Raw genomic sequence first — 26,549 nt, 5'->3', positions numbered from 1 at the left:
CATATGCACAATGGTACACGTCAATGTACCATCACTAGTGGTGCCCCAGAAACATGTGAATGTGGCAAACTTTCCCAAAATGGATGAAGGAAACAAGAGGAAGAAGAGATCTGTACACTCCCAGAAGGAACCAGAAAACTAACACAGCGGCAACAACACTGTCCTGAATAGAAAGAAAAGACAAGGAGAACCTTTGACAGGAAATTACCTATGGGGACGGTCGGAAACAGCACTCACTTCAATCCCGCCAGAGCACAGACTATTCAGCAGAGCAGCAATGTTCTTCTCCTCAATAATACATCCGGGACTACAGGCTTACGCAAACGCAAAATGGCTCCAGATAACTAGATGGGAACTAATGATGACAATTAATTCTACAGTAAATGGATTCAACGCAATAAAAGAGCAGTGAGGATGGTAGCACTACAGAACAGATATGTACTGGACCTCCTCACAGCAATGGAAGGAGGAGTTTGCGCTAAGATAGGACAATCATGCTGCACATTTATTCCTGCTAACGATGCTGACAATGGTACACTGACGGAAGCAGTATCACAATTGGCCCAGATGCACTCCAAAATGATGGATGAAAGTAAAGGCGTGAAAAAGGACGACGGCTGGTTTTCGATATTATGGTCGTGGATGCCATCTTGGCTGTCAGATGGACTGAAGATTATAGTTGGATGCATTATTTTGGCTGGAGCTGCACTGATCTTGATAAGATTTTGGAAGGCCCGGAAGGCACGAACCACTGACGAGATGATCGAAATGGTTGGTATGCACCCCTTGATGCCAGCAGATGACGGTCAACACACAGGCATAATAATAAAGGAAAGAGAGAAGTTGCGCAACCAGATCATCACCAACCATCTGGACCCACCATCTGTGAAGCTCGAAAACCCAAGAAACCCAAGGAGCTACATAGGGAAGTGGGTATACTGCACACCTGGAGGAACGTGTGTATATATGTATTGGTCATTCGAAGACCATGTGAACCACTAGGGACATTTGGGAGCAGTAGCTAAAATATGGAGAGTGAGAGGAGATAAGGAAAAGGATATGTTTGTGGTCGACAAGTCGACCAGAGGGGGGACTGAAGTGGGAGAATGGAAGAAAAGGCTCCCACCAATCCCCTCTCTCCCCTGGCCTAGAGGATCGCGGCCCAGGCACCCGCCACGAGAAGAGTTTGCCCATCTACCAGACGACCAAATACCCTGGTACAAGAACATACGGATGTGCCCACCCGCGTGCCCGCCAGCCTGCCATACCCTTGCCGATGCCTGCGGCATGGAAGGACTCGACTGAATCATACAACACTAACTCAACACATCGTTAGAGATGCCATGACGGCCTAGCCAACGGTCAGAATACCCGTGCAACATACACACTGGACACTCCCACACCAATCCACACGAAGAACATACTCAGTGCTACGACATAGGTGACGGACACACCCACAGACGCGCATCTTTATTATTTTTCACATAGGCTTCTCAAAATGCAGAAACGCCAGACGCACAATGAACGCATCTAAAAAAGTTTGCTAACACTTCTCCTAAAACCATGCGCAATAAGGAAAAGTATAATGAAGACAAGATATTGGAGATAAAGCAATATGATACCATAACCTAAAGCGCCTGTGTATCAGATGGCTCCACTTATACACCAGGCCCAAGTAGGCCTCAAGCAAGAGTCCCTTGAACATCGAATGAGCCAGAGTTCGGTTGCTGATCCCGCAGAATGAGCCCGGCGAAAGCAGACAGTCAAGGGCACAATGTTGCTAATTCGCATGCCACAAGCCGGCGCCAAGGTCACACCTGCAATCAAGCCAGGCATACAGTGAAAAAAAAAACAATATTAATCGTGCAGAATTCTGCCTCAAACACGGTCCCACCTCACGTGATCAAGCCAAACCTGACAGGGTGCCAGGCCCGGGAGGAGGGAGACGCCTGGATTCCCCGCTTCAAGACTCAGGCAGATACTATAAAGCGTCTCAAAAGACATCTGCAGCGGTGGGAGTAGCCGGCCTTACAGCACATGAATAAATCTCACATTGTCTGTACATACCCATAGTGAAACATTGTTGCAAATGACAGGTGCACCGCGAGCTGGGAACAGCGATGGTCCCTGACTGGGGGGCTCGTGTGTGGACCAATCAGAACATGGGGCTCTTATCACTGACGCCACTAACATTGACCAATCCTCAGGGGTCTCCATGTAACAATTTTCATGTATCAATTTGAAGGGACAACCCAAGTACACCACCTGACTAACCCTCAACCACTAACAATGCTCTCTATACGTATGCTATACTAACCCTACCACTCGAGGAGCCAATCCAGAGTGGCGATAGGTTTCTTGCTAACTTTCCCAGGTGACGCAAGTAGCGCGTCATACTAAGGTAAAAAGAGCCTGCGAGCCCATGATGAAGGGTGTGTGTCAGGACGGACGCGTACGATCCTTGATCCATCCCTGCCGTTTGTTCAATAAACAGCAGAATCACCTTGCTTCTTGCGTGTGCCTCATACTCATCTTTGGGATACACGGGAGGAGTTGGGGCCTCCCTGCCCGCAGGTCCGCGGACGGCTCAGCCGACCCCGTGAGAATTTCCCCCCGACACTGGCGTCCCACCACAGTCTCAACCTGCAGCACGTGGACATGTTCCCTCCCAGAGGGAAAAAGAAAAACAGCATTATGGAATCCTTTGCCACAGTTAGACTGAAGGAACAAAGGCTAGAAGCCAAAGGGACCGAATCAACCCAACAAATTCCCAGAGAACACTCCAAGGGTACACAAATACTAGAGGCAATATCCGGGCTGTGCACCTTCATTGACACTAAGATAGAAGAGACATGCAACTAATACGCCACGATATGCGCAACCTTGCGGAACGAGTAACAACTACAGAATCAGAGCAACGCGAAATGTCCACTATGCTAAAAGATGCACAAGAAAGAATTGGGCAATTGGAGAGACACAACAGGATACTGGAGGAAAGGGCCGAAGATGCAGAAGGCTGATCCAGACGCAACAATGTCTGCCTACTCGGTGTTCCAGAAGGAACTGAAGGCTCTAACCCTACAAACTTCGTGGAGACCCTACTTCAACAAAAAATCGGTCCGGGTTGGCTCGCACAGGGCACTTCAGAAAAAGCCACCACCATGATCTTACCCCCGCCTGATCATAGCTAAGATCCTTAACTTTCAAGATAGGGAGATCATACTACTCTACTCATGAGAGGGGGGTGCGATAAGCAAAGACAATGCTAAGATTACAATATACCCGGACTACACCCTGGCGGTTCAGAGGGCAAGAAATTCCTTTGTCCCAATTAAAGCCAGACTACGACAGCTGAACCTCAAGTACATGCTGCTCTACCCTTCCAGGCTCAAGATTATATACAAAGGGAGAGCTATCTTCCTCGAGACTCTAGCAGCAGCAAATATGTGGCTTGAGCACAATAATATGGCAAGCGGAGAAGATGCAGCCGCAAAACAGAAATCAGACTGCTGAGGGACCCAGCTGGGGACAGACAGCTTCCGAAGAAAAGACGAACCACGCCAACTTATTGCTGTATTCAACTGTATACGCGACTACACACTGGACAGATCAATCCCCCCAACGCCACATCCTACCCAAACCCACTCCACATTCAACAAAACGCTGGAGAACTTGGACCTAGTAGAGGTCTGGAGAGAGCTGCACCCAAACGATAGAGAATACTCTTATTTCTCATCACCCCACACACTTTACACTCAAATTGATTACTTATTGATGGATAGGCAACACCTACCCAAGTGGAGGCAATATCTTACTTGGGAAGATCGATATTGGACCACTCCACACTACTAATGGCGTGGAAAATACGTGGACCTAAACCACCCATACCAATGTGGCTAATGCCGGCAGAAGCGCTCACAGACCGCGCCTTCAGAGAAGACCTCAGAGACAAAATACGAGAATATTTAGACATCATTGTGGGGAGCATGAAAGGCTGGGACACGATCTGGGAAGCATTAAAGGTGGTGGTTCAGGGGAGGCCATTGCTAGGGCTGGGGGAATCGGGAAGACACTTAGGAATGAACTTGAGGCGGGGGAGAGCCGGATTACACAGCTGGAAACCACTGCACCCCAGACAAGGGAGGCAGAGGAGGAACTCTCTGCAGTCAGAATGAACTGTCAAAATGCATGGGCCAGATTAACGAAGTTTGACTACATAAGCAAGTCCACGAGGGCACATGCTGAGGGCGATAAGCCGAGTAGACTTCTGTCGTGGCTATGCAAGAAGGAAGACCCGAAACCCCCAATCACTGAAATTAAAGACTCCAGTGGCGAAGTTCTCGTATCACAGCTGGACACCAACAAAGAGTTTAAGCAATTCTACACTCGACTGTATGGTCATGCCACAGTGCTACCACAGGAAGACATCCTAGGCACACTAGACGAGATTGGCCTGCCAACATTGAATGAAGCCCAAAGGGCCCAAGGTATACGACGTTGACCTGGCCCCCACCTTCCTGGAAGTGTTTAATGAATCATATGAGAAAGGAACGCTGCCGAACAGCATGAGGGAGCCACTTGTGGTACCGATACTTAAGCCAGGGAAACCCAAAGTTGAATGTGGCTCGTATAGGCCACTGGCCATGCTCAACTATGATATTAAAATATTAACGACCATATTAGCCAAAAGGCTTACAAAAGTTATAGGGACAATAGTGCATGAGGACCAACATAGGTTTATACAAGGCCGGAACTTCGCTGGGAACCTACGTAGGCTGCAACACATAATAGCACAAACAAATGGCTCACAAGAATCATACGCAGTGGTATCCCTTCACGCCACAAAAGCTTTTTACTCCATATGTTGGGAGTGGCTGCTAGAGGTCCTAAGACAATTCGGATTGGGGGAACCCTTTATACGATGGATTAAAATACTATACCAATCACTGGTAGCCCGAGTAAAGACTGGGAGGATAGTGTCAGTACTGTGGGATATCCAGAGGGGCACCAGATAGGGTTGTTCACTGTCCCCAATGTTATATATCCTGGGCCTAGAACCACTCGCCATATATATGAGGAAACAGTTCTTCGATGCTGGCATCAAAATAGGGGGCGAATACTACATTGTCTCATTGTACGCAGACAATGGGCATCATTACGAGTTGGGCGCAAAGGGATTACCTGCACCAGTAAGAACACCAGTGCCGGTAATCCCTTTGCGCCCTATTCCGAGTTCCCTTAGCGGGTCCCTTCCTTACCGCCTGGTCTGACCAGGTGTTAAGGACAGGACCCGTTAAGGGACTTTAGAGCTAATAACGGTATCGTTATTAGCTACTTCCCCATTCCCATTCATTGAGCCCTATGGGGGCTCAAATGGGAATGGGGAATGGTTTGGTGAATGGGGACTTACCAGTCCCTCCAAGGTCGGACTGGACCGGTAAGTCCCCCTTTCACCAAACCGGAGTCGGTACCGGTATGGGAGGCAGTCATGGCGCAAATAGTGCCATGACTACCTCCATACTTGGAATGAGGCCCAATGTACTACTATACCTGAGAGACCCCCATCTTAACTTGCCAACAGTCCTAGCGGTCCTAGAGAATTTTGCCCGATTGTCAGAGATCTCCTTCAATAGAGAGAAGTCCAGCGCATTCCCATTGGCGGGATTGGTCTGGGAAGGCGCGGCCGACCTTCCAATGGTTGGTATCCAATAGCAGCTACACACATTCATATATCTGGGGGTTAACATCTGGCAAACACCTGAACAGATGCACGACGGTAACACACAAATAGCAATGCATGGGCTAAGGAGATCAATGAAGTTTTGGTCCTAACTACCACTATCGGTGATGGGTAGGGCCGCAGTGGTCAAAATGATAGTACTGCCGAGGTTCCTGTACCTCTTCCATAATGTACATTGCTACATTCCAACCTCCTTCTTTCATTTGCTAGAGAAGTTAATAAGAGAGCTAATATGGGGCAACACCAGACACAAGATACCCCTCGACACGCTAACACTACCATATAAAGCGGGAGGTATCCAACTACCGGACCTTGAAAGGTACTATCTGGCAGCCCAGATGAGCCACGTGGCCAAATGGCTGGTGGTCGAGACCTCCTCTGAAACCAGATTGCTCAGGCAACCAGTGATGGCAGTGAACCTGAAAGAAATATTATGGGTCCCGGAGGGATGCCTGGGGAGGACCCCGATGTTAGCTGAACTGGGCAGGAAGATTTGGGACAGGACTCTGAAACTCACGGGGGGGGCACATCCCTACACCTCGGATATCCCGATTTCAGCAGGAGTGTGCAAAGGGAAAGCGGACCTAGCCCGGATGAGAATATGGGTGGGATATGGAATTTACACCTGGGAGGACACATACAAAGATGGGACCTTTAGAGACTTCGAATCCATGGTGGAGAAAGAGGGCCTACCCAAAGGCCAGTTCCTGTGGTACGGGAGGGCCGGGGAGGGGGCCAAGAAGCAGTGGAAAGAGTGGCCGGGTGAACCTGAGCAGGATCAACTACTAACCCTACTATACAATCTAGGGGACCGGTGGAGACCAATCTCTAGACTTTATGCCCAGCTAGCGAATAGACCTAACCCTAAAAGCGAAGCCCTGAAATCAAGGTGGGAGACGGACCTCGGGATAGACCTAACTGAAAAAGAATGGGAGAGGATCCTGTTGTACCCCCGGGAGGTGTCCAGGAGCACTAGGTGTAGGCTAATACAATTACAGATCCTGTGTAAAACATTCATGACACCAGGCAGAATAGCCAAATTCAGTCGAAACACTAAACCCCTGTGCCCCCGATGCAATTCAGAAAGGGCGGGTGTGGCACACATGTTCTGGAGTTGCCCGAAGACCCAAACTTTCTGGGCCAAAATAGAACAGACCTGTAAAAGAGGTGGGGTGGCACGATACGAATGGTCCCCAAAGGAATGCCTCCTGGGAGCATATCCAAGAATAAGCAAACTGAGACGCATAGTGAAACTGATGGACATGGTATGCGTGCTGGCCAAAAGATCCAAAGCAATGGCATGGAAATCTGCGAAGGGCCCACAGGTGGTACAAGGAACTTGAACACTGGACAGGAGCGGAGACAACAGTATGGGGTGAGGGGGTGGCCAAAGCGGGAGGGGAGGCAAGCCCAGCATATGAGGACTTGAAGGCCCTAGTTTGGGATGTGTTCCGCCCATCCAAAGATAAACTCCCCTGAACTGCCACTACCCACTGGAACCGCAAGTAGCTAAACAAACAACACCTGAGGCCCAGCAGGGGTGCACCTGGTCCTGGCACTCCTTACCAGACCAATATCCATGAGTTCCAGATGTCCAGACTGCATAATAAGGAGGGGTTATGAAACCTAGAACAATAACTTGGCTACGAAGACTGGTTGTTTAGTTGGTTTGTGTATTGTTTCTTTTCTTTATTACATATTGGTTACTGTGAACTCGTGCTTTACCATGCGCACGTTGATTGAAATAATAAATATACACCAAACGGGTGATGTATAACACAACTGCCAATAAAAAACATTTAAAATAAAAACAGAGTCCTATTACAGAGGATAAATCAGTTGGAAATGGAGGTAGAAAAGGAACAGCCACGTTCTCAGGAAATGACCAGAATTAGAGAAGAGAGGAATGTTTGTAGAGCAAGTGAGGCAAATAGAAGCTGAACTATCAGAGGCAGCAAATGTAGGGATGAACAAGAGAAAGAGATTAGTCTCATGAAGGAAAAGCGCCTTGAATGTGCACGCAGCCTACAAGGCTCACAGAGGGAGGATGAGTCTCTTCAGCAGGAGGTGCAGCAAACAAAGGATCGGTTGGTAGCTCAGAGCAGGGTGCATGAGATTAATCAGGCCTCAGTGTCAGAATTAAAAAGCCAGCTCTCTGACTACCAACAGCAAATAAATAAGGTGAGACACGGGTGTGAGAGCCTCACCAAGGAAATCGAACAATTATAAACAGGATGTCAGGCACCCTGAACAATCAGGATATGGGACAAGACCCATTAATCAAGGTGAGGCGCCCTTCCGAACAGGGGCCTCATGCCAGTCATTTACAACCTCTCGTGCACAAATGGGAACCAACCTCATGCATGCCACCTATCAAGAAGAGGCTGACATGAGGCAGTTAGAGTTACCCAGGCCTAGCCCAACTGATCAAGAAGGCCAGTCTCTGTCTGAAATTGGTGGGTATTCATCTCTTCCACACGGAAGGGAAAGTGTCCGGACCAGTGTGTCCTGGGATGTAAGGAATAATACGGTAAGTATTTTAGACCATGAAAACCCGTATGAGGAGAAAGTCAGAGAGTTAGATTGGCTGAAGATGCGACTACAAAGAGACCACCTTGCCCGCTTCGCTGAAGGAGAAAAGCCAGACCTTCAGCCTAGGAAGGGCATTCTAAAAACCTCTGTATATTCAGGGGAAGGGGGGAATTCCCCAGACTCCCCGGTAGGAGGGATGAGGAAACTGGGTTCTATCCTGAGCCTAAAAGGAACTCCAGGGAGAGTGACACTGAGAGTTCACTTTGGTACAGGCAAGAGGAGTCCAAACCCTGTAGTTGTGGGAGATATTCCCAGTCTCATAGAGATAGGGAGCGCCTAGAAGACAGGGAAGGGAGTACCGGTAGCAGTTCTGAGTCAGAAGATGAATAGACTTGGGTGGAAAGGAAGAAAAAGACAGCAAAGCAGAGCAAGGGTTTTGTGAAAGACCCAATATGACAAATCAAAGCCATAAAGAGCTTCCTGGCCCCATACCACAAGAATGCCAAGTATTCAGTAGCAGAGCACCTGGAACTTTATGAGCAGATGATGGCATCATTCCAGGAATGATGTGAATTGTACAGCATATACAAAATGGGCGTTCTCATCTGAGTACTCCAGTTTCTTTGCAGGACTGGAGGACCAGCATCATCATAAAGGGTCCACCTATAAGGCGGCCATACTGAAAAAAAATTCCACACATGTGAACCAACAAGAGGGCGGCTTGTAAGGCTGCATTTAACTTGCAGTGTGGGGAAGATCAGGTGCCTAGGGAATTTGTGCAGGAGTTAAAGTGGACATTTGCTCAGACTTACCGGCGGGTGAACACCAATAGCAGGGAGTTCATATTTCCATGCTCTCCCCAAATACATAAAGACTGAGTTGGTGTGCAACGTCCATGAGCATAGGACCCTGGATTGGGTGATGGAACAGGCCAACAGGATTTATGAGGTCCAAAAGCCTGCTGAGAGTAAAAATACTGTCAAAACCCCCCAAACCACCTAACACCCCTGCTACTGCAAAGGTGACAGAGGTAAAAACTACCCTCCATTGGATCTGGAGACAGGGAGGCCTAAAAGTAGCCCTCCTGTCAACAAGCAAAATGGAAAGCAGAAGGGACCCCCAGCCCAATCGAATGGCAGTCAGGCGGGGGCCCAGAACAATGATCCCGAAGACCCTACCACCTATATAAATTCTAGGTACAAGGGTACTAAACCAATCCTGGGGTATGTATACAATCCCCTGGCCCAAGGGGGGGAGGGGGCTAATCAGGTAAGTACTGCCCCGAGAAACTTCCCTCCAAACTTCCCTCAGGAGAGAAGTATCACTCCACTTCCCAATCTGAACTTTTCCCCCAGATATCCCCCAAACCAGAACTTCCAAAACAATCTTCCTCTCTCTCCCCGGTTCCAGGACAATAGATCACTGGACCTGGAGAAGGGAGATTCAGGATGGAAAATTGTGGGGGGAATTTCCAATACGAGAGGTATTTTGAGAGAAGGGACAGTTACCCATTCTGGAGCAGCAGAGGTATGACTCGAGACCTCCCTACCACCCAGACAAGGTCTCGCAGCTGGGGCGACAGGTCCAGAAACAGACGAATGATCTGGGGCACATGCTGAAGGCTCAGTCCAACTCTCACCCTAACCCTGCTTCCCAGAATTCCCCAACACCCAGGTCTGATGCCCCAGGGGGGAAACGGCAGGAGGAAACCTCCGATAAACCACAGGTTCCGGAGGAGGGGGCCTGGTTGGAGGGGAGATGCCAAGCCCTTGAGGAAGCTTCCTTTCTCACCCAAACAGAACCCCTAAAAACTTCTCAGCCTGAAAGAGTCTGTTCTACCCCCAAAATGTTAGAACACAAAGAGCAACGGGTAAGTTGGAGAGGCCAAAGAAGAACCCACTTTGTGGATCTCCGGATTATCCCCTTTGAAAGAGAAGAATCCCTGGAAGATTCAGGTAAGCAGACCTTCTCTTTCAAAAACAGGGGCAGACCTCCCAAAGATAAATGGGTCCAAAAAGAAACTGATTGGGACAGGGTAAGTATGGAGACCGACCATTCAACCCCAAACATGTGAGCCAAACAGAAGTGAAACGGAGGGTGTGTCCTTTATCCAAACAGGTTCTGCGAACTGTTGCCAGGTAACTGGGGACAGCCAAGGAGCTGGGGAAAAGGAGGATTCCCCAACAACTCCCATTGCGAGTAGCATTGTTTTTTTTACAGAACCCCGAACTCCGACACATAAATCTGCCCAAGATCACACAGTGTTGGAGTTCAATATTAAGAAAATGACCACCGGCTGTCAAATAAATCACACTCTCTTCTTTGCACCTTGGAGGAGAAAGAAGGCCTATCATATGCGCCGGTTAAGGTGCAGGGTCAGTATGAATCAACAGCTCTGGTGGATACTGGATATCAAGCCACCCTCCTGACAAAAAGGACCTTTGACCAACTAAACTTGGGACGGGGGGAGGGCCACCAAATACCACTTATGCCACTTCCCAGACAACTCCAAACATTCGACAGGAATGATATTTCTGTCGCAGGGACTGCAGATCTGGACATAAAAATTGGACGCAACGGCTGAAACATCTGGTGATCGTTTTGACTCCAGAGGGCACACCTCTGGACTCAGACTAACCGCCCTATTAAATTAAAAATTAGTACCAATTATGTAAGCCTGAATGGTACCTGTCACGTAATTGATCAACGCTCTGAAAATGTAGAGTTCCATTTAAACAATAATCAAGTCCCAGACATCACTGTCATCTCTGTAGCAGAATAAACTGGTGATGGGAACCCTTCTCCATTCTTGAAAATCAACCTTCCTCCCAGCTTAGGTGGCAATACACATTGGAAGGGAACACCCCACCATTTTACACCAGTCCTAAATCAGAAGAAACCTTGAGTCCCGTGAAACCAGACAAGGAAGAATCCGCTCAAAGTCTGACGGACATTCAGAAAAAGGGCGAGCAGTTGTTTTTCCCCATTCAGGTAAATGAGGGGGAGGAACCAGTGCTCGCCTGAGTATACATCATGGGACCAATCCCAAGCGATTGTTTCGACATCAGCGACGGTATTCTTCCAGAAAAGATTTTTACTAGGCATGGGGGGAATTTCCTGGTGTATTCCTCCTGCCCCTACGGTGTGGAAGAGGTGACCTGTGACATCAGGAGGGAGGAGGTAGTGTTCAGTGTCAAGGACCACTACCTTGACTCCCCTGTCCAGGTCAACACCATCAAAAGAGATCTCCCCACCCAACTGGAGGATAATGCTGAAATTGCCAAGCCAGAGGTCTTTTCAGGTTTCAAACAGATGGTTGAGGAAAGGATCAATCTGGCTGATGCCTGAGAGACTGAGGAGCAAAGACAAAAGCTAAAACAGGTCTTCCTGGAATTCCAAGATATCTTTTCAGTGGACTCATATGACTGTGGACGCACATCCATTCATTCATCCACCATTCCCATGGACACCGAGATGGCTCCTATATTTGTGAAACAATACCAAACAATACCTCTAGCATCCATGGAGTCACTCACAGAGATTGTTAAGAATTTTGAATCCTGTGGGATAATTCGTCCGATCCACAGTACCTTCAACAACCCGGTACTGGGGGTCCTTAAACCAAACGGCCAATGGAGACTTTGTGTAGACCTGAGGGAGTTGAACAGACAGGTCCACATGTCAAGATGGCCCCTTCCCTACATCGATCAGGGACTGACCCAGATCCAAGGGTCATTGGCCTGACCAACGGTTACTGGACAGTACCCGTGAGTAGGGAAGACCAGTACAAGCTTGGCTTTACCTTGGGGGGGTCAGCAGAACACGTGGACCCGAACCCCCTTGGATACATAAACTTCGGCAATGAGTTCAACATCTTCCTACATAAGGTAATGCCCGATTTGGGCGAAAGGGGAAACCTGGCCTATGTGGATGATGTTTTGATCAAGAGCTCAACTGTGAAGGAATGTATAGGAGAAATCTGCTATGTTCTTACCCATTTGCAGAAGGCTGGAGCAAAACTGTCCTTTCAGAAGGCACAGTGGTGTAACACCCGAGTAAACTTCTTAGGGCATGAGTTCACTCCCGAGGGTCTTAATGCCCAGGCAAAGATGATGGAAGCCTTAGTGAAATTAAAAAACCCTACCACTCTGCGAGAATTAAAAAGCCTTCTTGGACTTATAGTTGAAAGTTCATTGAAGATTACGCAGAGGTCACTCGACCCGTGATCCATTTATGAAAGGCCGGAGTGAAGTGGGAGTGGGGTCCAGAACAATCTGAGGCAGTTAAACAACTGAAAAGAAGCCTTTCCCAGGCTCCTTGTTTGGCTTACCTCTTACAGAACAAGGAGTTTTTCTTGGAGACAGGGTTCTCAGGTGCTTGCCTAACAGCAGTATTGTACCAAAAGCTTAACAAGTGCAACAAAATCATCTCATACATGAGCAAGACTTTGTCCTCTGTGGCGGAAAAATTCAATGACTCAGAGAAGGCACTCCAGGCAATGGTGTGGGTGCTGAAAAATTACCGCCCATTCATACACGGGGAGCACATCATTGTCGAGATTCCTCACCAACACTTGCAGTATCTACAAAGTGACAGAATCCGGGCAGAATCCAGGCAGGGAAGTTAGTAATTCCGGAATTACTTCCTGGATTCTGTCTATGCAAGGCTTTCCTGTGGAGGTCAGATATGGCCAAAACAACAAGAGTCCCCTAGCACAAGGGTTGGCCAACTTGCATGATTGTGCTCAAGAAAACTGTCTCGAGGACAAAAGTCTAATGACCAACAACAACATGGAGACATACTTAACTTTCCCACACAGGGGTCTGTGAAGAAGTCACGTGTCAGGGATACCCACAGTTTATATGGATGGGTGCTCCTACCATGTTGATGATAATGGAGAAAAAGAACTGGCAGCTGGCATTGGGAATGCCTAGGTGAATGATACCACAGAACCCTCTGTTGGTTATAAAATAGGACCCCGAAATAGTCAGGTTACAGACTGTTTATCAAGCCATCCTCACTGCAGCGCAGCACCAACTCAATGAACTGCTCATAATCACTGACTCTGATTATGTCAGGAAATGGTTTGTGGAGCACCCAATTACCTGGAAGAATCGAGGCATGCTTTGTGCCAACAACAAACCCCTAAAGCATGCCAAACTCATCCAGTCAATCGACGATCTGCTGATCTCCAATGAGATGTCCATCTATTGGAAGAGGTCATTCCAAGATAGAGGGTCCAGATAAGATTGGGAATGCAGGGGGATTTCATAGAAACAGAATCACTGCTGGGTGAAATCCAAATGGCAGCTGTCACCAGGTCACAATCTTGGACAAACAGCGAACTCTCAACAGCCCAGTGGAGTAAAGATACCTCAGATGCAGATTTGATTACTGCACAGAAAGAGGACCCGATCAATGGGACATTTTATCAACACATTGAAGACCCCCATGAGCTTTCCTCTAACAGAGTCAGATTATGCCAGTAAAGAGGATCTCTGGGTGTTGATGAAGTTTTCCAAGATGTTCCGGATCCAAGACGGTTTGTTGGTAAGGAGAGCCCTATGTGGCAGTGACCAGTGGGTAGTACCTACCTCAATCTGATGTTGAATCACTCCCACGACGCTGCCACTGCCGGTCATAGGGTGTTTCATATAACATTGGAAATATTGTGTGAGTTTGCCTACTGGCCATACATGGGCCAGGACTTCGACACTTACCTAAAGGGGAGTGTCTTGGGTGTGCTCAATTCCAACCCAGTTCACTCACACACACAGAGCTCCCCTACAAAAAAGAGGAATGACACTGCCTTGGTCAGATTTGCAAGTCGATTTCATCAGGCCAGTGATTCGCTCCTCAAGAGGAAACAAGTACATGTTGACTGTGAAATGCTTGTTCACAAAGTGGGTAGAACGTCTTCCAGCCCCAAAATGTAAGGCGGGACGGCTGCTGCACTAATGATCAACCACATCTTCTCTCATTTCAGCGGCCCACAAAGGATTGAGTCGGACCGAGGAAGCCATTTTACCAGTGAGGTGATGGCAAAGATGTGGGAGATTCTAGGGGTAAAAAGCAAACTCCACATTGCCTACCGCCGGGCCTCAAGTGGCGGGGTCAAGGGGTACAACAAAACAATTGTATCTTAAAGACGTTAGTGGCAGACTCCGGACCCAGTTGGGCCATCCGGTTGCAGCTTGTCCTGATGGCTATTTGGTCTACACCATCTTCTGCAACAAAGATGTCTCCATTCGAGCTCATGATCGGCCGAAAAATTTTGTTACCACAGCATCTGCTCTATAGGACTCCGGAGCAGACACTGAAAAATGCGTCCACTACTCATGAGTACATTGAAAATTTAAGGAAGCACCTCCAGCAGGCCTTTGCTTATGCTCAGCGCAATTTAGAAAGGTCGGCTGAAGGAATGAAGACCTATTATGATCTAAAGACCACCAAGAAAGAGTATGAAATAAGTGAAAAGGTTTACCTGTACAATTTTCAAAGGAATCAAACCAGGGAGTGGAAATTCCTCCCATCTTGGCGTGGTGCCTTTGAAATTGTAGATAAAATATCACCTGTTGCTTACAAGATCCGCATCCCAAAAGGAGAACTGATTGATGAGCTGAAAAATCAGATGCAAATATATATATATATATATATATAACAGGAGTAATTTACTTGGTATTATTATACAGATGAAGAAAACAAATAAAATGTGTTTTGTGAAATGGAAATTATATGTTATTGTTGTTGTATATTTTATGTAAATCTTCCAGGGAATAATGTGTGTGAAACTCTTTTTATATCTTTTATTAGAGAACTTACCTCCTTAATTTCCAGGCTGGAGGTGAGAGAGGAGTCTGGTGGGAATTCCAGGGACCTGAAAAGGAAGGAAAAAACAGGGTGCTGTGCCACGCCCTCCAACCCAAATATGGAAGGGGAGGTTGGAATGCCCACTCCCAAAAGAAGGAAGAAAAGGGGTGCCATACCACCCAACCAAGAGATGTAAGGGGAGACAGCAGACAGGAGTACCCACTCCCTGATGAAGGAAATTACACCTGATGAAACCCCATTCTGCCCTGCTCTTCCCCAATAAAGGGTTATGGAAGAACAGGGGCGGGGGCATGTGGGGTGCATTTAAAGGCCCCAAACAGAAGTCCCTTTCACATGAATGGCAGGATTTTAAACAATAAAAGAAAAATGGCCTTGCCTTTTAAGATGTGTTTCTGGCTGATCTGAACATGTTCCAAATGTGAGAGTTGGTGAGCGAGTGGAAAATGAAATTAGGGATATGCCTAATAACTAATACATTCATAACTGCTGGGCTTTTTATGGAAACGGCAGAAAGGTGCCATATGGCTGTGCTACATGATACAGATTTGGTGGTAGGCTTATCTAATTCCGCATGATTAGCTGAAACAGAAAATATGTTTGGTCTGGTAGTTGCTAATAAAATTATGAAGTTGTGATACATAATTAGTTTCTTGCCAAAAAGTTGAAAGGAGAACAAAGGATGGTGACAAATGGGAATTGCCATATTTACTCCTGCCCCTAAACCAATCCTGACTTGGAGGCTGAGTCTGGGAGGAGAGAGAAGGGTAACTGTCCAGCCCTAGTGGCAGGAATTATTGCCGGGTACCTCCACAAGATTGTAAAATTGGTGGTGTCATCGCTGCTATATAAGGGTGACTGCAATAGGACATGGGAGACAGAAAAAGGAGAAAGACAGGAGGACGGAGGAATGAGACAGACCATCAGGAAGGCTGCTGAAACCTACCATCTGACAGCTGTAAGGAGACACCAGAGGAGATTGCTGAGAGTGCATCTGGGTGGAGCTGTCTATCCCTACGAAGTCCTCAAAGCTGACTGGATCCTAGGGTGGAGAGCGGGAGGCCATCTTTGAGAGTGGAGTGACCAGACCCCTGGCCTATCTTTCCAGAGTGTCATGAGATGCAGCTTGCTTTCCTGAACCTTAAACAGAGACTTGCTATGTGAGTAGAACTGAGCACTGGGAAACCAAAATTTGGAGTCTGCTTGCCTTGAATCCTATCCCTTTATAGTGGGTGGGAGTGGTGGGGCAAAACTGTGTAGATCCTTAGCCTATGTAACCAAAAATATGAATTTAATTAATTCCCCATTTGGCAGAACACTACGGGGTGAACTGTGTTAAAATTCAAATTTAACAAAGCTCACTTCCCAGTGTGCGCTGAAAACTATAGCCTATCATTTAATTGGGTAATCCTTGTTGTCCAGCTGACTCAGACTTCTTTAAGGAAGAGGGGTGTCCAAAATTCCCCAAAAGCGTTCCAATTTTTCTGTCTGACTTCCCAGCCTAGACCAAAGTAAGGGGAGGGGTCTGAAAAACAAAGCGATAAATTACTGCGTTTATTTTAAACCAAAAGTGTGGGCGAAACTATAATTGCCATATGTGTTTTTTTTTTTTACCAATCTTGAAATCCTACTGCTACCCCTTTTAACCCTGCAGGAAAATCAACATTACACATTACATAAGTGCTTTTGTTATTGATCAGTGTAATTATTTCATGAAGTGAAATCTGCATCAAGTAAGAATTGTGATTGTGTTCTTTTTAACTCTCTTGTGATTTATTTATGCTGAGAGAAGTTGATTATGTTGTGCCACGGATAAAGTGGTACTTGACATTTTCGTGCTAATTTCTATTACTTTTAATTTAAATACCAATATATTTCCCGTACACAGGCCTGGTTCTTGGCTCATTGTTAGCTCGGGGGAGAGGGATCGAAGGGGCATGATATGTGTCTGAGAGTGGGCTAAAAAAGAATCTGATAAACAGTTTGTTGCATCACCACTTAAGTGGGGAGGGAAGGAACTCCCCGTGTTGAGGGTGGCTTTTCAATAAACCGTTACAGGTAGGTCTGATGATGTCAACGGTCGACCAAGAGACCAGGCGGTGGAAGAACAGTGGAGCAGAGTGTGGAGAAAGATAGCAGAGAGGGTGTTTTTAGGTGTGGTATTGTTGTTGAGAGAAAGTGGTACTTGGGTGTGAAATTGCATTTAAGGTGAGTGAGTAAGACAAAGTGGGAGAGTGAAACAGTGATAAAGTAGCGGCATGAGCGGGATTGATTCGGAAAGGTAACTGGGAGAGTGAAGGGAATGGAAGAAGGAGGGTGGAGTGTACTGAGTGAAGATTAGTATCGATTAGTGGGAGTGAAGAATAGAGGAGAATAGATCTGATGGTAGGAGGAAGGAGTAGGTGCAAGACATAGGAACATCGTAGCGAGAAGGGAGAGAAGGTAGGAGGAAGAGATTAGAGTAGAAGGAAGTAAGGAACATCATGGTAAGGAATACAAGAGTGTGAGAGGAGGGGGATCAAGTGAAACCTGGGTGGTTGAAAGACACCTATTTCTATTGAGTTTTGCCATTTCGTGGGACCCTCAGGATGGGATCCACCTAGTAGATCCCAGAGCGAGTAAGTTAGATAAGGCTTTAGTGACAATCTTGGGGAATAGGAGCAACTGTGGTGGGGTGGGAGAATCCCATGGGGAGATGAGAGAGACAGGGACAGGCCTTAGGCGGATCCTGTTGAAGAACAAAATAAAAAACCCTTCCTATTTGGCTGAGAAGTTAGTTGTTTCCAGAGGTTCGAGGTGTATCGGCAATCTGATCTTTTATGCTTAGACATTGACTTCTTCAAGCATTCTGGTCTCTCTTCACATGCCTTCTCAACATCTGCCCCTAAGCCTGGAACTCTTGTCCCTTCTAGCCATTGTATGACCACTGTTTTAGAGTTGGGGAAAGCATTAACAACACATCCTTTTCAAATAGCCTGTTACAATTTATTTTAATTATCTGCTTTCTAAGTGTTTCATTATACTAGATTATATTTTTTAACTTGTGTCATTTTTATATGCTGATTGTCATGTAGTCAATCTGTATTTAAGCTATTTGTATTTGTTTGGTTATACATCACCCTTGGGTATAGAGATTTACTCTAAAAACTTTAAATAAAAGAATAATAACCAAAATCATTTGGAATTCATTGCTAAACTTGATGCACCTTAAACAAACAGCACAAACAGATCAACATGAGTCTCTTGGTGGTGGAGATAAGGTTGTATATGAAGATTTAAGACACCAATACACGCGCTATTGGAAGCAATAACATGTCAAACAATTTAAACAGGCCAACGTCATAGGGCAGTATTGCCTCCATACTTGGGATTGTGGGGAAGAGGCCTCTCATCAAATAGGCTCCTCGCATTGCCTGGCCGGCCTGTGCTTCTTCATGAGTGGTTGACTCTAAACAGTAATGTTGCCTCAATGTACATCTGAACCTTAAAGAGTTCTGTGTAACCAGCCATTTATAGATTTGAATCCCAGGCTAACCTTCTTAGCCACTAACCAATGGTCAATAAAATACATTCAAATGTGTTGTGTTGGGTTATGATAGCCACTACTAAATCAGCATCAGGTGGCTACTCAATTTGTTCCATTTAGATGTTCAGTGTTGCTATTATTAATTGGACACTTTTGGTGTACCCCTAAAGTGATTTGTTTTAAAGTTCCAGGTAAACCAAGAAAATTAACCTTCCAGTGTCTTTTCCAAGACTTTGGTTGGCAAATGTAGAAGAGAATATTCATAGTTTTTAGTAAACTGAGCCCTTCAATTTTACGATGAACTATGAAAGTTAGGTGTTCTGTGTCTTCATTACCGCCTCATCCATTTTTCTACTGAAAACTCTTATCACGTGAAGATAAGAGCTTGAGTAAGAGACAAGCAACTAACCATGACCTTTAAAACTAAGAAATAAGTAATTCCCTAATCTTGATCTTGGTTATACTTATGCCTGAGCCAGTATTTGCGATTGATTTGTCTTCACAGAGTGTGGGTGCTTTGCTGAAGCTGAATATGGCTGTCAATTACTCTGATAGGAAGCAGTGTTTGGTCTCATTCAGCTGGCAGTTTCCAAACATAGCTTTATTACAAGATTTACAGCATGAAGTACAAAATGAGGTAATTTAATTACAATAAATCTTTACCTATGCTCATTCATAAATATGGAGTGAAATGCAGAAATTCAATTCATGCAAAACCTGAAACATGGTCCATAGTAAGAAATGGAGTTTGGGGACTAAGCACCAAAGTGACCACACGTCTATCTGTTCCCATTTACATGAAGATGGACATTAATTGGAAATAATGAGCCAATGGCTGGGTTATGGTCTTGTGCTTTGAAAGTTATAATTTATATTTCAATACTATTAAAAGGTGCACTGTTTATAAATGTATTGACAAATGCATAGTTCTCTGTACAACTGATTGGCCCTAAAAAAGTTCTATAGACAAGTAAAATGGATACATCTCCCTAACATGTTTGTCAAAAGGTCAGTATGCCCCTCCCAACATTAATTACAGTGTTACTATGTGTTTGCCAGTATTGCAATGATACTTTAAAAATAAGTCATGATTTTGGTGACTGATTTTAACAAACCACAGAATTTAGACCTAAGTCGTTTTCTAAATTAACGTTATTGCATTTATTTTTAGTTAATGCTTGTTACTAAGAAACACCTAATCCTAGTCTTGTTTATAAGAATCATGTAAGTAAAAGGAAGCCGTTTTATGAACGGACCAGTTGGTACTTACATGTTCCTATTTCATCAGAACAGTCTCCACAGTTATTGTATCCATTGCATTTCTCATCGTTGTAAATCCAATTTATGCCATTTCCACACCAGAAGAGTAAGTATCCCGGAAGACTCTTGGGTAAGTTACCTAGAGAAGAACATAGAACATACTGTAGTGATCAAACAGGAACTCACATACTGGTAAGTTGTACAAGGGTTTAATCAGTACACTCAAGGAACCCCGCAGCTCCCTCTTATCCACGCATCGACCATCTTCCCAACCTTCTGTAAACTGCAGGAAAGGATTACATAGGGTACGACATCCTTTAATCGCTGGTCATTTCAAAGGCTGGAACTTAAACGTGCACATTATAACGAAAATGTTCATCGAATTTTTTTTAGGGGGGTGTGGGAAAGAGCACAAAAGGGTTTGGGGGGGTAGGGAATAGGTAAAAATAGGTGGAGGACAGGGGGATTGAGGGGGGAGACCCCCCAACAAAATAATAATAATTTGATGAACATTTTCATTATAATGTACACGTTTAAATGCTCAGAGTTAAAATTACCAGCGATGAAATGACATAGAACCTTACATACAAGGATTCTACACATCACAAACACCTATAGCATGCCACAAACCCACACCACCTTAAAGAAACAAAGGAAAAGACCCAAACAGGATGAGTATAAAACAAAGGAAAACAAAGAAAGGAAATATAGACATAAACAATCAAAACTAAATTATAACATGTAAGCAACCGCGTATGTGGTAGGTGGACACCTGCAGGTTAGTCATGGCATCTCAGTCATTTCATCTTACAGTCTTGAAACTTTGTCCACATTCTTCTCATCCACTTCGTTCTGTATGTAGGTGTGGTGAGTGTCTCTAACTGGTTGTCTCGTTAGTCACCCCTCCCCCCCAGCTTTTGGACACCCTTTCTACACCTGAATCACTAAGTCATTTTACAAATCTGCATCCAATATACTATTTTTCCTGGAAGGTAACATGGATGTAAATATATCCCCTTTAGGAGCTCTACCACATGTTTGTACCTTTGCAAGTGTTTATTTCATATGGAACCTTCTTCTAGTCTTACAGCATTAGACCGCAACTAGATTATCTTTTTTGGTTCACAGAATGTTGACTCCCCTTTGAAAGAGTAGTGACCTTTCTTGACTCTAACCCACTCTCCTGGATTCTACTCTTGGTCTGTGAAAAGAATTCCTTGCATCATAATATCTTGTATCTGTCTTTAAATTGACACCGTTTTTCACTTTATTCCCTAACACTGATTAAGGTTGGAATTGACACATTTCCCACTCATTTGCTTCAATAGAAATATTCCTGTGTGATCCCATTAGGAGTCTACCTTGCACTCCAAAGCAATCTTCTAAGGGCCCACTTAAACTCAATTTTGTTTCTTATGGCATGCTCAACTGTTTCTATGATTACCCTATTACATCTTTCAACCATCCCATTAGATTGTGGGCAGTAACTGGAAGTACATTTCCAATTAATAGCTTTTTCTTTGGCATACCACACTTTCGAATGGATTGTGTCCTCCCACGTATTCCTCATCTTTGATATTTGTATCTTCAACTTTGCTGCTCCTGAAAAAAAATGTCCACATCTGAGGCCGCTGTGCTCCATGTCGTGGCGTCGATCTCCCTCCAGGGTTGCCGTCGAGTGTCAACATCATCAGCAGTACAAATGGCTCGAGCCGCGCCTGTTGGCTTCAGTTCCGTTTTTCCCAAAACTTTGCTTTGAGTGTTGAACGGCGCACTTCAGTTGCGTCAAGAAATGTTGTCTTCTTCCAACCCTTCAACCCCAAGGTCTGGTTTTAAAAAATGCCATGACTGCGGGGCAAAGATGTCCATTACCGATCCCCACCGGGTTTGCCTGTGGTGCTTGGGTTCCAAACACTGAACAGATGACTGCGGGTCCTGTCCAGCCATGACAGGAAAAGCTCTCAGGGAGCGCCGAGGTAAACTGGCGGTAGGGAGGGCAGCTTCCAAATCATCTTTGAAGAGGGATAAAAAGTCAGAGGAGTCTAGGGACTCGTCCCGGCACAAAAAGTCAACAAAGTCTCGGTCGAGGAGTAGATCGAGACAATCTTCGCCTTCTTAGTGGAAGAAGGTGAAGAAAAGACACCATAGGTCTCCTTCTACCTTTTCATCTGATTCCTCTACCGAGGCTATCAGGTGCCCAACCAAGAATGATTCCCCTAGAAAATGGGATGCTTTGAAGAGTGAAATGTTGCGTATATTGGAGAATGTGGCCTCGACCCCCTTGAAGGAAACATGCACAAGCCATCCCCCAGTCGCTCCGTGGGACGACTTAGGGAGGTCAAAGACTACCATGGCAAAGCCGGGTGTCAAACTGGCGAGTCGCTCTCGATCTGAAGAGAAATAGTTGAGGGTATAGTCTCGAGAACATAGTCCTTCTCCGATACCTCCATAAAAGAGCAAATCATCGACAGGGTCAGACCTGTTGACGCACAAGTCGAAGGCAGCGTCGAGCAAAACAGCGCTATTGCAGAGACCTTGGTCATTAGCGTCGTCGAAAGCCAGTGTCAGCGCCTTCCGCTGTCACTTTGAACCTTTTCGAGGCCTCTGCCCAGTCCGGAAAAGGTTTTTAAACCTACTCCGAAGAAAGACTTTTTCAAATCTATGGCCTCAATTTATGAGGAGGAGCAAACCTCTGAAGAGGATTCTCCACCCTTTGGTTTGCCTTATGGTATGCAAAATACTCCTGAGGAACGATTTAATCAGGAATCAAAGATCACTGATCATTACGATTACCTCCATTCGGATAGTGGTGTAGACACTTTGCCGGAAATGGAATTCAGCAGTCCTGACCCAGCTGAACATGCAGATTCTGCATACAGGTCCCTTGTCATGATGCCTACCCCCGGAGCACCAGGCCAGGCCCAGCACCCCCGGGAGCAGGCATCACGCCCCCGGGTAAAAGCCCAGCGGCCCTTTATAGGGGCTCTTTGGACTCTGTCCTGGCGCCGTTGGCGCCAGGCTCATGTTGGACATCAGTCCTGGTGCCATAAGCGCCTGGCTCATAAGGGGAAGTGTTTGGTGCACTTACCTGAAGCAGACCATGCTGCACACTCACCTGATGCAGACCATGCTGCATGAAGAACCAAGCCAAATGAGGCTTAGGAGGAACTATTTTTCTGATGGAACTTTTTTGTTACTTGGGTGGGGCTGTGGAAGAATACTCACCTGGAACTTCTTCCAAAGCTATTTAAGCCACGCCCGGACAGCCACACGTGCTTCGCGTTGTTCTGCATCACAGCAGCTGAACGCTCACCGTGTCTGCTCCTGCACCTGGACTCCAGCCACGCCCGCCTCGAACCTGGAACACCTGTAAGGGAATAAGAGAAGAGAAAGGTGAAAACCAAGAACTTATTCAACCTTCTTACCTGCATCCAGAATCTTCATGCCAGCATTCCTGAAGGAAGACTTCCATTTAAAAGCACCGCGTTGCTCGCTGCAGCACCGTGCTTCACTCACCTGTTCCCGAGACGCCGCCCGGCTCCATCGCGGGTCTCAGCACCGGTCGACACATCTCTGCACCTAGGGGAGAGAAGAAGAGACAAAAGGTGAGCAAGGGAACACAAGCGGAAAGCCGAATTTTCAACCATATTACTTACCGGCTTTTCTTGGTGAACCATTCCACATCTCGGGTCGGCGCCGCATCTTTGGCAGGTACCGCACCCCGGCCCCTAAGGGGAAAGGACATTTTCAGCCATATTACTTACCGGCTTTTCTTGGTGAATCATTCCACATCTCGGGTCGGCGCCGCATCTTTGGCAGGTACCGCACCCCGGCCCCTATGGGGAAAGGACAAAAGACATTACTGGGGAATTATAAAGACATTTAGAGGGGTTGCCCTCATCACTAACTCACCTGATTTTACCACCGGCAATTTAACCCCTCAACGCATCGACTTTGTTCTGCACCTGAAATAAAGGTCAGGAAAGACAACATGAAAGGAGGCTCACACTTGAACTTTTGCATCTTCATATTTACGGCGTATTACTCAGAAAAGTCAAGTGGATGTGCCAGCGCCATTCTGAAAACCAGTGAAGTAACTGGACGAACGCGCGCCCCTGCCCCAGAAGCAGGATGGAGAGTTCATCCTTCCAAACCATAAGGTGAGCTTAAACCGGGGGTATTGGAGGAATCAGAGAAGAACGAAGGGGGGAAGGGGGGAGCAAGCACACTATTCGGCAGACAGTTAATCCCCTTTCTCACCTGCAGAAGGATAATCCTACGGGCCCGACAAGCAAGATTTGGGGGTCGTGTTCAATCGGTGGTCCGAATTCTGCGCATCACGCTTGAAGAGGCCACAGCAACCCAAACCAGACCAGCGCCTCCGTGGGAGTCAGGTGAGCGTTACAGAACGCAAAGCCTTCCTACAAATTCCCACCCAGGCGCTATGGAAACTTCCGAGACTGACCAGTTGGCCCAACTACTGGGGGAATTACGGGCCGAAGTACACGCCGCTCGTCAAGAAATTAATGCCCTCAGGAGGGAAGTGATTGTAACAAAGGAAAGAGCTGATGACCTGGCTAGACAGCTTTTGCAAGGTCAAGCTGGACAAACCCCTTTACCCGTTTCCGGAGGGAACCCCCGCTCCTGTGCTTTCCAGTAACCTGGTGCAGATAAATCTACCTGGAAACATGCCGCTGGCCCCACCCGAACGCTTTGCTGGGGACCCCAAACGATTCGCCGTATTCATGAATCAGTGTCGTTTGCATTTCCTGTGCAGACCTGGGGCCTTCCCTAATGACCAGACCAAGGTAGCCTTTGTATTGTCATATCTCAGCGGCAGTGCTGCCGATTGGTCAGTTCCACTGGTAACTCAAGATGACCCGATTCTTCGTGATTTTCAAGGATTTCAAGCAAGCATGGAAAGGTTATTTGCTCGTCACTCCCAGGGGCAGGCTCTAGATGACGAACTTCTATCTCTGCGACAGGGCAATCAAGACCTCCTTTTCTACATTGCAACCTTTAATAGACTAATTGTGGAAACTGGGTGGCCAGAAGATAAAAGAATCACGTTATTTTATCGAGGTCTACGCGGAGAACTTAAAGATGTCCTGGCCCAAGTTGTAAATCCGCCCCAAGAATGCTCAGAATATATAGACTTAGTGGTCCAATTGGATCACAGACTGCAAAACAGAAAAGCTGATCGGTCCAAGTTTGAGACCCGGGTGTTAGTCATGACCCACGGTAACCTCAAGGGGGCTGAAGCCTCAGAGCCAATGCTAATAGGAGGAGTTAAAGGACCTTTAACGCAAAAGGAACGTGAAAGAAGACGGCAGATGCACTTATGTCTTTATTGTGGAGCCTCTGGACACTTTCTACGAGATTGCCCGGCAAGGCCGCCCAGGAAGGTGGTAGGAGCCGCTGATAAAATCCATGAAACCTCTGTATCGGGAAACGACCCCGCCCGACAAGTGTAGGGGTCCGCTTGCCAAGCTTGAAAACGAACTCTCAGACCTCGCATTTCACTGTGCCAATGGTCCTCGTAGATCCGGAACAGCCTAAGCGGTTGCATGCAATAAAGGCATACATCGATAGTGGGGCTATAGGAAACTACGTGGATCGTGAATTGGTATCCAGGATTAACCTTCCCCTGCGTCTTAAAACCAGCAAAGATGTCATCACCACAGTTGATGGAACCGAAATTTCCTCGGGACCGGTAACACATTCCACAGCTGAGGTGACACTTGTAAGTCCGGACGGCCATCGGGAGGCAGTTGTGTTTGATGTAATCAAGGCTCCACAGTTTCAGGTTATTCTCGGAATCCCTTGGTTAGAGACACATAATCCTCGAATTGATTGGCGAGCGAAGAGAATAACCTTTCCGGAGTGTGCACGAACCTGCTACCCAGAAAATCTGAAGATCAGTCTAGCATCAGTAACCTCTGTCTCCATGCAACTACCTCCGGAATACCAAGACTTTCAGGACGTCTTCCAAAAGGAACAGGCCAACACGTTACCTCCTCACAGATCGTACGATTGCCAAATCGATCTGGTGCCCGGTGCACAACCCCCTTGTAGCAGGATTTATGCCCTTACTGAGCCGGAGAATCTGCATTTGAGACAATATTTAGACCAATACCTGGCTAATGGTTTCATTCGCCCGTCAAAGTCTCCGGCATCCTCGGCTTTGTTCTTCGTGCCAAAAAAAGAAGGCGACCTTAGAACATGTATCGATTACCACGCATTGAACCAGATAACTGTTAAAAATCGTTACCCTCTGCCTTTGATCCCTGAACTCCTTGACCAAGTGAAGGACGCTTGCATATACACCAAGTTAGATCTCCAGGGGGCTTATCATCTGGTACGAGTAAAAGAAGGCGACGAATGGAAAACTGCCTTCCGTACAAAATATGGACTATTTGAATACCAGGTGATGCCTTTCGGGTTGTGCAACGCGCCTGCTGCCTTCCAATTCTTCATGAATGATGTCCTTCGGGAACTCATCGATGTCTGTGTTGTCGTGTATATCGATGACATTCTGGTGTACTCCTCTTCGGAATCTGATCACAGAAAACATGTCAGGGCCATCCTTGAGAAATTGCGCCAGCACAAACTGTTCGCAAAGCTGGAAAAATGCGTTTTCCATACCACCGAGGTTGAGTTTCT

The 26,549-nt window shown here is 46.4% G+C and overlaps 2 protein-coding genes across 3 annotated transcripts in view; one reads left to right on the top strand and one right to left on the bottom strand.

The window, feature by feature from the left end:
- Window positions 1-15,486, top strand: part of LRRC42 (leucine rich repeat containing 42) — a 300,779-nt gene extending 285,293 nt beyond the window's left edge. The window contains exon 8 of the mRNA XM_069642156.1: window positions 15,086-15,486. Within this exon, the coding sequence (XP_069498257.1) occupies window positions 15,086-15,087 (2 nt within the window). The 3' untranslated portion in view covers window positions 15,088-15,486. The remainder of the gene's footprint in view (window positions 1-15,085) is intronic.
- The window catches only part of LDLRAD1 (low density lipoprotein receptor class A domain containing 1), a 225,800-nt gene that overhangs the window by 22,372 nt on the left and 176,879 nt on the right, over window positions 1-26,549 (bottom strand). For both annotated transcript variants that reach the window (XM_069642158.1, XM_069642157.1), the window contains one exon: window positions 19,897-20,025. In XM_069642158.1, the coding sequence (XP_069498259.1) occupies window positions 19,897-20,025 (129 nt within the window). The remainder of the gene's footprint in view (window positions 1-19,896; window positions 20,026-26,549) is intronic.

The sequence above is a fragment of the Ambystoma mexicanum genome, chromosome 1q, assembly GCF_040938575.1.
Source record: "Ambystoma mexicanum isolate Mex_15411 chromosome 1q, UKY_AmexF1_1, whole genome shotgun sequence".
Classification (NCBI taxonomy): domain Eukaryota; kingdom Metazoa; phylum Chordata; class Amphibia; order Caudata; family Ambystomatidae; genus Ambystoma; species Ambystoma mexicanum.
The sequence above is the reverse complement of the archived record's forward strand: the minus strand, read 5'-3'. Positions and strand labels throughout refer to the sequence as shown.